This window comes from Phacochoerus africanus, chromosome 7 (genome assembly GCF_016906955.1).
Source record: "Phacochoerus africanus isolate WHEZ1 chromosome 7, ROS_Pafr_v1, whole genome shotgun sequence".
Lineage (NCBI taxonomy): Eukaryota > Metazoa > Chordata > Mammalia > Artiodactyla > Suidae > Phacochoerus > Phacochoerus africanus.
This window is the reverse complement of record NC_062550.1, coordinates 22,150,615-22,162,095: the sequence shown is the minus strand read 5'-3', so window position 1 is coordinate 22,162,095 and position 11,481 is coordinate 22,150,615. Positions and strand designations below refer to the sequence as shown.

The 11,481-nt window shown below is 56.7% G+C and overlaps 1 protein-coding gene across 1 annotated transcript; it reads left to right on the top strand.

Annotated features, from left to right (window-relative positions):
• Window positions 1-1,484: 1,484 nt before the first annotated feature.
• Window positions 1,485-10,567, top strand: PPP1R1A (protein phosphatase 1 regulatory inhibitor subunit 1A). The gene is made up of 7 exons (XM_047786829.1): window positions 1,485-1,687; window positions 5,404-5,464; window positions 6,443-6,480; window positions 7,089-7,152; window positions 8,022-8,177; window positions 9,778-9,878; window positions 10,422-10,567. The coding sequence occupies exons 1-6, from the start codon at window positions 1,604-1,606 to the stop codon at window positions 9,846-9,848; spliced, it is 474 nt and encodes a 157-aa protein (XP_047642785.1). The 5' UTR covers window positions 1,485-1,603; the 3' UTR covers window positions 9,849-9,878; window positions 10,422-10,567.
• Window positions 10,568-11,481: the final 914 nt, after the last annotated feature.

The following is an 11,481-nucleotide window of genomic DNA, read 5'->3' as shown; positions in this document are numbered from 1 at the left end:
GCCAGTTACAAGCAGATAGAGGACTGGCTGGCCCACTGGGTCCCTATAACCCCAGCCTTGCCCTGAGAAAACTGAGCCAGGCCTGTTGTGTGTAAAGGGATACGGTTAGGGGGGAAGGGCAGGGGAGGTTATTTTGGGAGGTAAGAGGGAAAGGGGCAATGCAAAATCCAGGCCAGGGAGGGACTGCCCAGGAGGGGAGGCAACTGAGGATTTAGGCTGACCCCTTAGAGGAAAGGATGGTCCTGGGATCCCCAGAGGACCAAGCATCAAATCTGCATGGAACTTGCCAGTTACCCAGTTTAAGGCTAAAGAAACAGATCTCTGGCCTTGGTCTCTGCCCTGCCCCTCTCTCAGAACTCCTTGTCCCTTCCTGAGCCAGGCTCTTCTCCTCCCCCAAAGACACATCCAGCCCTGCCCCTCCCCAGTGCCCAGCACCTCTCCTCTCTCTATCCAGTGACGCCCCCTGCCCCTGGCAGAGTACCCACCAGCTCAGCAACTATCCTATCCCCCCACTCTCTAGTAGTGATATCTTGGTCCCTATATCAAACTAGTAAGTTCTTCACATAGTCTCACTGTCATCTGTTCAGTTACAGCAGATTCTTTTCATTAATCTGCCAGCAATGGAACTGGAAACCAACCCCACCTGTAAACAAGCCTCCCCACCAAAGGAGTTCCCCCCTCCAGCCCGGTGGAGCATTCTCGGCTGGCAGGCCTTTCACCTGCTTTGCATCCCCAGAATTTAGCAAGCAGAAAGAGAAGCCTATTTCACAAGCATTACTGGCTCCCCACCCCCATTGCTCCTTCTGCCGTGGTGTCCCAGATGCTCCCGCTCCCTGAGCCCTCCACCCACGGCCAGCAGCCCTGCACCCACGGCCATCAACACTTCAAGAGACAAGCTCTGGAGACCCTCTGAGGTCTTCCGTTTCCCCTCCCGCTGCAGAGGGTACCCAGATCTGTGCCCAGACCCACTCCTCCTCCCCTCCAAGTGTTCACCTCCACTCTAGTGTTTTCCGCTCAAAGGAAAGTCCTTCTCCTGGTCTAACTTTAATCCCTCCGGCTGCAAGCCTAAATCCCCTTTCTTTCTTCTATGAAGCGACCCCTTTAAGATCATAAAAAATCTTCCTCTCGCGTTTGCTGCCTCATCTCTCGCAGCGCCCCTCCACCTTCCCAGCCCCTCAATTCTGCCCCAGCTTGGAGAAGTTCTTCGTGGTCCCTCCCCACCTCCACTCCCCGCCCAGAACTCTGAGGACCCCCGGATAACCGCCCGCGCTGTGTGCACCGAGACGGAGACCCGGCCACACCCCGCTCGCCCGCCCACGGGGCGGTGACCCCCGGCAGCCGGCGGCGCAGCCACGACGGGGTTAAGGCTCCGGGCGGGGGGAGGGGGAGGGGGGCCGGGAGGGGCGGGGGCCGAGCCAATCGGCGGTCGCAGAGTCCCCGGGGCCGGGAGCCGGGAGCGCTGTGCCGGGAGCCGGGAGCCCAGCGCGCCGGGCTGGGGCCGGGCCGGAGCGGAGCGGAGAAGGAGCGCGCCCGCCCCAGCCCCGAGTCCGCCGCCTGCCCTCCCGCCGTCGCCGCCACCGGCCCAGCGGCCGCCGCCCCAGCCATGGAGCAAGACCACAGCCCCCGGAAGATCCAGTTCACCGTCCCGCTGCTGGAGCCGCACCTTGACCCCGAGGCGGCGGAGCAGGTGCGGAGCGGGGCGGGGCGGCAGGGGACTCGCCCCGCAGAGGACGAGGGACCCCTGGACGTTGCGATCCGAGACCCCCGCTCAGTCCTCCCTCAGCGGTGCGCCTCTGCGAGGGCCAGCGCGCTGTTTGGGGGTCTTCTATCCCCTCCCCCACCGTGGGAGCCCCCTCTCCCCGTCTGTGCTTCTTCGAGACGGACAGAAGGACCAGTGCCAGCGCTCGAAGCGGGTCCCCGCGAGACTCGCTCGTTGCCTCCCCACCCCTGGGGGAGGGGGCCTGCTTGAGGACACGACCCCTCCCCCCTTCGCCAGCCTTGCATCCCCCACCCAGTCAACCCCCGCCAGAGTTTCTGAGCTCAGCTGGGTCGCCCACGGGTGTCTGAGAGGTTAAGGGAGAGGGGCAGGTAATGGAGGGTGATAAAAAAGCCCCCTCCCCCAAGCTCTCTCCTAACTGGGGGTGACCCTGCCTGACTCCAGAGTGAGGACAAGGAGGGGCTGCAGAAATAAATCTTGGAGGGCTGGGGCTTTGGGGAGAGGAGTGATCCGGGTCCGCAGGCTGACTCGCGTCTCTGCAAGTCTGAACACGTGGGCCCTTTTTCCCAACTCCTGCCCTTTGGATCGTAGTGGGGGCGCGGGGAGGCCATGGAGAGAACGGCCCTGGGAAGCTGGAGGCGGGGGCGCTTTCTAGGGGCCGGGGTCCTAGGTGAGTATCGGCAAGGAAGAAGCACTGTGCTGGCCTGGGCTCAAGGGGTGGGAGTCCAGGGCCCTGGCCCAGCCTCCCGGCCTGGCCTATTTTTAGCTCAGAGCAGCCTGGCAGAGGCGGCAGTGTATGAGTGTGTGTGAGCAAGTGTGTGTCTCAGGGAGAGTGAGCATGTGTGTGGAGCCAGTGACCACCCGCGGTTGTTACTACCCGCCCATTTGCCAAATATTTGCCCATTTGCTCTTTGCTCCATCTCTTTTTTGGGTTCTCCATCCATTTGCCTAGACATCCCCAGCCCTAAAGACTATCCATTAATATCCATTTCCCACAAGGTCACTGCTCTCTGTCCCCCAACCAGCTGCCCCGGCTCCAGCTGGGCCTCCCCAACTGAAAAATCTCTGACCTCGAGGGATGGGCTGGAGAGAGAGTTCTTGCTGTTGCTCCAGCTCTTTGGGAGAATGAGGTCTGGATGGGAGGGGAAAGGCTGGGTTCACAGGCTCTCCGGATAACTTCAGCTGCCCGAAGTGTGGGGAGCGGGGAGGGACTCGTGTCTCCGCCCTCTCCCTGGCCTGGAGGGAGCCTCGTCTCCAGGCCTCCAAGGTGTGGTGGTAGGACAGAGGGTGGTGAGCCTGCCAGCCTCCTAAGGATGAGGAGGGTGGAGCGCCAGGAGCACAGGGGAGCAGGGAGCACTTGGGGTCAGGGGAAAGGTGGTTAGGCCTGGAAGGAGGGGCCTGGCTAAGACAACCTTAGACCCAGGGTAAAGGGCCCAAGAGAGCGGGCTGAGGGCTGAGGGGTGAGGTTCCAGCAGAACTGCCTTCCACTGGCACAGCCGAGTTCACTGCCTGACACCTGCGTCTGTTTGGTGTTAGAGCAGACAGTTGTAGGTGTGGATTGGGAGGAGGAGGGGTAGGCCAGCTGGTGCAGGGAGGGGTCTGGGAGGGGGGGCAGGGAGGAGGATGAGGCAGGGCTAAGGAGCCAGAGAGAAAAAGAGAGCTGGGGCTTTAGCCTGCTCTTCTCTCATCTTCGGAAATCTGGGTCTGCTCAGCCTGAAATTCTACCTGCAGTCTAACCTCAGCCCCTCTTGCTGTGTTACCCAAGCGGGTAGGCAAAAAGCTCCAGGCTTGGCAGGAGCACCCAACATTCGAGGGCGGCAGGGGTTGGAAACTCTGAGTTATGGAGCACAGAGTGGCAGGCAATGGAGGATTGCCCACAACTACCAGGTCCTTGGCGTAACTGGTTTGGAAATAAATCAGAGGCAAAGGTACCAAGTGTCCTTGAGAGCTAGGATTTGAGATAGGGGCGAGACAAAGAAAAGAGACTGCCTACTTGTTTCCTAGTCATTCAGGTGCCTGGGAGGTGCTTCAGGAAACCTAACTTTCCTCCCTCCTGCTGTAGGACATGAAAATTCTCAAGGACTCTCAGTGCTTACAAATCTTGTCCCAGGCAAAGAACTGGTTAAAGAAGGGATGCATCTAAGCTCACAGAACCCTGCTGCCCTCTCGAAGGCCTTTTCAGTCATACTTGCAATCTCCTTCTCAGGCTCCCACCTCCTACTAATCCACAATCCACCCACTCCCTGTCTCCAGCTCCCTTCCCCCAAGGGCAAGAAAGAAATAGAGATGAGCCCTCTCCTAGAAGGATGGTCTCACCCCACATGCATGAAGCACACCTGCCCACCCACTGGCCCCCAGCACATTTGCACCAGGATGAACCAGAGACAGACTCACAAATAATGTCTGTGCAGTGTACGCATGAATGCACATGCACGCGCACACACACACAAACACACACACACACACACGACTGGTATCGCCAGGGACCTTGAAATGTCACCAAAAGCAGATACTGCTGGATTCTCCTGAGAAAACAGTGCCTACCCCAGCCTACCCCCATTCCATGCAGCCGTTTCTTCGAGGAGTCCCTCTCTCAGACCGACCCTGCCCCTCATGCTATGGCTGGTACCTACCCTCTGGGCACAGGGAGAGGCAGGGGTCTTACCACCCCCACCCCCGATGGTAATGATTCTAGATGATGGACACACAGAGATAGAATTTGATCATTCGGTGTCCTCAGTCTACTCCTCTCAGCCCCGGATAATTTTAGCCTCTTTCCAAGCCCCATTAGTCTTCCCTCTCCTCTTCTGCCCTGGAGGGAGCTGCAGGGACTCCAACCCCATGGTTCCCTTCACTTCCAAGCCTCCAGAGGGAAGGAAAAAACTACGTGTCCCAAGAGTCCTTGGACTGCCTTCAACAACAATCAACTTTATTGGCAGAATGACCACAGAACAGAGGTGGGGAAATGGGGGCTCAGAGGCCCAGCAGTCAATCAGCTCTTATCTGTTAATTTCTTAGAATGAGACTCTGGAGCCCGGGATAAGGTTTTTCAGCTAAGCTTTAGTCCCTGACGAGGGTCCTGCCTCAGGCTCCTCCTCTTAATATATTTACCGTGACAAGGATTTCTCCGGATCCTTTTTCTTCCTGACAAATCAGAAAAGTGGTGTGTCCAAGGAGAGGGAGGCGATGAGGGAGTGAGGAGCTTGGGCCAAGAGAAGGCACATTCAGACCCACCTTCTCCGTGCCATCCTCCCAGGCTGGGTGGGGACTGAGGGGTGCTCTCCGCAGGCGCTGGCCCACAAGAGGTTCACGTCCGTTTGGGGAGTGGGCTGGGAGACTGAGGGGAAACGCTTCATGCCCTCTCAGATTATTTCTGAGCATTGATCCAGGATGGACGGAAGGACAGCAGGCCAGCAATCGATGCACTGGCGCAGATATAGCTGCTGAGGTGGAGGGCTGGGGCCGGGACCCGGCAGAGGCAGAGACAGAAAGGGGGTTGGGGGAAGCAGCGCGTGGGGGTGGTCTTCTGGGCCCCCAGGGAAGAGGGGTGGGCGCAAGACTGTCCACCCTGGGACAGTGGGTTCAGGGTAACGTGGCATTTGTGAGGTGTGCCAGCGGGTGGCCTGGATTATGTTGCTGGGCGCCTTGGCTTTGACGCCTCCATTGTACTTGACATCTCCCCCCAGATCCGGAGGCGCCGCCCCACCCCTGCCACCCTCGTGCTGACTAGTGACCAGTCATCTCCAGGTAACCCCAGGATGGGTCGCTGACGGGATTGGGGGCTGCTGAGGACAGCTGGGTCCCGGTGAGAAAAGGTGGGTGCCAGGTAGAAGGGCGGATCTGAGGAGCCAGCGATCCCCTCCAGCCTGGAGTCAGGAAAGCCGTGGCTGGACTAGCAGGAGGAGCTCCTTTGCTTGGGAAAGACAGAGCAGCATGAGGAAGGGGAGCGAGACCACCTGGTTCCCAAGCCCCCCAGGAGTTGGGGTGGTCAACCGCGTGCTGGTTGCTATGGCAACAGCCTTCCACGTTTCTCCAGCAACTGAGAGGCTGCTGCCCCCATCCCCCAGAGGCGGTGACAGCTGCGAGGGGGAGGGACCGCCCCCATCAGCTATCTCCTCGGCCCCCAGAGGACAAGGGGAAGGTTAGAAACAGCTCAGGGAGCAGCTGGCATTCTGGTCACCCGTGTCCCCATCAAGGTCTAGGGAGAGAACAAGGTCCCAGAGAATGTCAGGGGTGCCAAGAGAACTGGTTGTGCTAATAAGCCAGACTGGAATCTCCAGTTGCCCTCCAATTACTGAAAAGGAGTGTCCCCTCCCGGGCCCTGCATGGGATAGTTTGCTCTTCTTGGTCCGGTGTGCTCTCCTAGGCATGGGGCAGTTCTGGGTCTGGGCTGAGGGTTGGAAGGAGATGGAGAATGGATACTTCAGTGTGAGGAAAAGATCACAGACCCTGCCTTCAGGAACCTCCAGGTCTGAGGCAAGGATGGGGACGCAGGCTGACCACAGAGGCGAGGACAGGACTAGAAGCAGGAGTGCAGTCCAGCCAGCAGAACAGGAGGGACATGGAAAGAGGAGGCTGGGCACGGCCATCGGGACCAGCCTCCTGGGGGCACATGTGAGGGACAGATCTGGAAGGAGGTGACTGCAGAGGCTCCTCCCCTTGGGAAGTCGGTCTGCGGGGACCCCCTGGATTATTCCATCCTTATCACTTTCTCCTTTCCCTCAGAGGTCGATGAAGACCGGATCCCCAACCCACTTCTCAAGGTGAGCTGGCTCCCCTTGCTCAGCCCAGGGCAGAGAACCCCCAGATTCATGAGGGCATTATTCCTCAACCTCCCCCCATCTGTAGGACCCTTTGTCTCCCTCTTCCCTGTACACCCCCCAAACATGTGCTTGAGTGGATGTACATGCATGCTCCCCTAGGTCCCCCACAAGTCTACTTGCTCACCTTCTTGCTGGTAGGGGGATCAGGGAAGCAGGAATTTTCCTCCTGCACTTTCTTTTTCTGTCTTTTGAGGGCTGCACCCACAGCATGTGGAGTTTCCCAGGCTAGGGGTCTAATCAGAGCTGTTGCTGCCAGCCTATGCCAGAGCCACAGCAATGTCAGATCCAAGCTGCGTCTGCAACCTACACCACAGCTCAGGGCAACGCCGGATCCTTAACCCACTGAGCAAGGCCAGAGAGCGAACCCTCAACCTCATGGCTCCTAGGTGGATTTGTTTCTGCTGTGCCACGACAGGAACTCCCTCTTCCCCACTTTCTGAAGCCCACACCTTACCCCCAGTCTCCAGTCCAAAAGCCTGGTGAGGCAGGGTGGGGGAAGGGTACGGTGAGAAGGGCAGGTGCCCACCTGTGCTCTGTGCCCTTCACAGCCCACTTTGTCCATGTCTCCACGGCAACGGAAGAAGGTGACGAGGACCACACCCACAATGAAAGGTTCGGAAGACCCTTCCCCGCTGTGGTGCCTGATGCTGAGCCATAGGCGTGATAACCCCTTAGGAAGGAATCCTTGGGAAGTCATCACATCTGCCTTTATTAAAGGAGAGTTGTTGCTGAACCTACCGGGGCCACGTCCTGACTCTGCCACCGACTAGCTGGGTGGCCTTGGAGAACCCACTTAACCTACTGGGCCCTGAATGCTGCCTCACTTTGGCAGTTAAATAAAGTATGTGAACTCACCCAGCATAGTGCACAGCACAGAGGAGGTACTCAAATAGTCCTTGAATCTGGGAGTTCCTATTATGGCTTAGCAGCACTAAGTTCCCATGCCGGGGGTCAGACCGGAGCTGGGGCTCCCGGCGTATGCCACAGCCACAGCAACATGGAATCCGAGCCGTGTCTGCGACCTACACCACAGCTCACAGCAACGCTGGATCCTTAACCCACGGAGCGAGGCCAGGGATCAAACCTGCATCCTCACGGATACTAGTCTGGTTCATTACTGCTGAGCCTCGATGGGAACTCCAAATATACGTATACATATATATATATATTTCTTGAATCTAAATTGAGTGTTTTCTCCCGCCCCCAAGGGAGGCCAGGTATCCCGGCAGGTCAAGAGGATCTTTTGTTCCTAAAGGCTCTTCCCTTCCCCTCCCTTACCTTTAAAGGAAGTACGTTGTATCATCTAGCTTTAGTCCCTCCTTACTGCCCAGCGAATGTCCGTCCTGGTTGGATCTCGGACGAGAACATCAAACCACGCGGGCAGTGTGTGCTGGCCCTTGAGTGGGGCTGTGGAATTTGAGGGCCCACGGAGGGGGCTGGCAGTCCTGTGCAATGCGCTCTCCCTTTCTCTGTGCCCCCAGAGCTCCAGATGATGGTTGAACATCACCTGGGGCAACAGCAGCCGGGAGAGGAGCCCGAAGGAGCCGCCGAGAGCACAGGGACCCAGGAGTCCTGCCCACCTGGGATCACAACCACAGGAGCGGAGTCACGGCCGGGAGCCACTGGGAAAGCAGACAGTACGTTCAGGCTGGGGAGGGCCCACCAGCCCCGGGGGAGGCCAGCTTTACCCTTGATGGGGAGGGGCCCAGCAGTTGCCAGAAACCGTCTGGAGAGTACGGATTCTGGGCGTGTACAGCATGTATTTGCCTCTCTTCGCCTTTCCTTACTGAACGACACCACCCCCTCCCAACCTGGACTTCAGAGCTCCGTGTTGTATGTGGGGGAGCCTGCCGTGATGGGAGCAAAACTCCCAGGCCGGAATCCTGGCTCTGCCAGTTTGCCAGCCCAGAGGCCTTGAGCAGTTTCACCTCAGTCTGTGAATTGAAAATGATGGTACCTATGGCATTGAGTTGGTTTGTGAAAATTAAATAAGACCAGTTCTTAGTCCAGCAGCTGACACACACAAACCTTGTAAGAAATGGAAGCTGTGAGCTCCCATTGTGGCACAGGAGTTAAGGATCCAGCATTGTCTCTGTGGCAGCGTGGGTTCGATCTCCAGTCCGGCACAGTGGGTTAAGGATCCAGTGCTGCTGCAGCTGTGGTATACGTTTGTAGATGCAGCTTGGATTCAGTCCCTGGTCCTGGAACTTCCATATGCCACGAATGCAGCCCCAAAAAAATGGAAGCTGCATGTCCCCAGGCCCTTATCCCAGATGTGGGCCAGAAGTCAGAATTTTTCCAGTTTTGGAGTTCCCATCATGGCTCGTGGTTAACGAATCCAACTAGGAATCATAAGGTTGTGGGTTCGATCCCTGGCCTTGATCAATAGGTTAAGGATCTGGCGTTGCCGTGAGCTGTGGTGTAGGTTATAGATGCAGCTCGGATCCCTGCATTGCTGTGGCTCTGGTGTAGCCCAGTGGCCACAGCTCCAATTCAACCCCTAGCCTGGGAACCTCCATGTGCCGCAGGAGCAGCCCAAGAAATGGCAAAAAGACCAAAAAAAAAAAAGAATTCTTCCAGTTTTATGAAGGTGACACCATATATATGTATATATATAACATATATATAACATATATATGTATGTGTATATATATATATATGTATATATATATGTTATATAATACCCCCAGCAGAGCCCCCTGTAATCAAACACATTAATATTTCTGCAGTGAAATGAATGGCCCCACTAGCCTCATCCCTTTTCAGGTCAGAGTTAGCCACACATTGAACCTGTGCCCAAATTTTTAAGCTTTTCTTACTGGGCTTTTTTTTTTTTTTTAATTTCTGATAGCAGATTTTTAAAATAGCGAACCCAGGCATTCCCATCGTGGTGCAGTGGGTTAAGAATCCAACAGCAGCCACTCGGGTCACTGCAGAGCTGTGGGTTAAAGGATCTGGTATTGCCACAGCTGTGGTCTAGGTTACAGATGTGGCTTAGATTCCATCCCTGGCCCGGGAAACTTCCATATGCCAAGGGGGCAGCCATAAAATTAAAAAAAAAAAAATAGTGAACCCAGAGAGTAATGGTGACCAGAGACAACCCTGTTGGTCTTGCCGCATTGCACCCAGCTTGGTCTTGAGCTCCTGTCCAGGATGGGGAAGCAGAAGCCCCCCCCCCTCTCTCCAAGGCCTCATGGACACCACCTCTCCCTCCCGCCACTCATTGTCCCTCCTCAGAGCCTGCAGAATCCATCCCTCAGGAGAGGGGCAGTGAGAAACCGAGCACAGAGGAACCCTCCACCCAGTGACCACCGTGGGATTCCCAGGGAGCCAATTCAGTAAGACCCCAGGGCTGGGCTGTTTCACCTGCGGGAGAGCAGGCTGTGTTGAGCGGGCAAGGGCTGAGATCTGGAGTCAAGGGAAAGGGGACCAGAGGACCAGCCTCAGTCCATGGAATGCTGTTCTCTATGGCCGGAGGATTTGCATCTCCCCTGATGGGCAAAGAGAAGTGGGATGAAGCTGCAGCAGGAGGGATGGAGGTTAGACTCTGTCCTAGGGTTTCTGGCTCCTGGAATGGATGATGGAAGTAGACAGTGGATGTTCTGATAAAGGGCATTTGGAACCCAAAGGGAGGTCCTTGCCTGTCCCGGCTGGGGGAGCAGGGGTTCCGCCTGGAGTGGAGACACTGATGAAATAACCTGGCAAGCTCTGATTTTAGGGTCTCCCCCTCCCCTGTGTAGGCTGGACAAGTGGGCAGGGATTAGTGTCAGACATCAAAAGTTCAATGCCTGGCAAACGGGATGGTTGTGTAGCCCAGCGGGGAGGGGACAACAGGACCTCTGGCCTCTCTCACCTCTTTCTGCCCACTTCCTTCACAACAGGTTTCAGAGTGAAGCAGGTGTCTTGGAATCAAGACTGCAGTTGGGAATGCATGGACACTGGATTTGTTTCTTATTTCTTCACTTTTGGGGAAAAATCTCTTGTTTTTAAAAAGCGATAAATTTGGTGTTAAGCCCTTGGCATCTTCCTTCTTTCCCGACTTGGAGCATCTCTTCTCCCTCCGCTCCTGTCGTGCCTTCTCTGTAGCCCCCTTCCCTTCTGCCCCGCTCCCTCTTCCCAGCGGAGGAAGTGGGGGAGCTGGGCGGGAGCCTTGAGAAGGGAGTTTTCTCCTGGCCCCAGACTTACTCACTGAAGGGTCAGATAGGTGGGAGGACTGACTACCATGGTACCAAGAAGAAAGTTCTCTTCATACTGAGGAAAAGATTCCACCTCCCTGCATGGCTGCCCTGCAGCTAGGAGACTTGGAGCCCTAAGACCTGCCCAGTCGTGACTGTGCTGTGGGCGCCGTCTGCTGGACAAAGCTGGGAACGGCACCCTTGCCCTCAGCCCACTGGAAAGAGGGGTGTTGTGTTGCATGGATGCCTTCTTGCCTGCCCTGGAAGCCTCAGTGGTTCCCAAGCTTCAGGACAGGTTCCCTTCTCCAGCTGTGAGGAGACCAACACCCCTGTTAGCAAAGCTGGATTGAGAACACGGTGGCTATTCACAAAGAAGCCCCTGCTGGGAACTGGAGGGGTCACCTCTCCCCCTTGTCCTAGACACTGAGGGGTAAATGACAGAGGCTGAGCAGAGGTGAAGAAACTTCCTCAGACCCCACATCCAGGCCGCTCCTGCCCTCTGCTTTTGAGTTTTCCAGGCAGTGGAGGGGAGAGGGGAGGCAGGAAGGCAAGATTCGCCCCCTTTCCTGAAGAAGTAGCATAATGGAGAGAAAAGGGAACTTGAGAAGTGTAAGGTCCCCTTCTGCCATCCCTGCCGTGCGTCCTCAGGCAAGAGCCCACCTCTCTGGGCCTCAGCTCGCCCACCTGTGACAGGGCGGACACTGCCCTGGGCTGGGCTTTTACGGGACTTGAAGAGACAGTGTACATCAAGATGCCCCGTGCACTT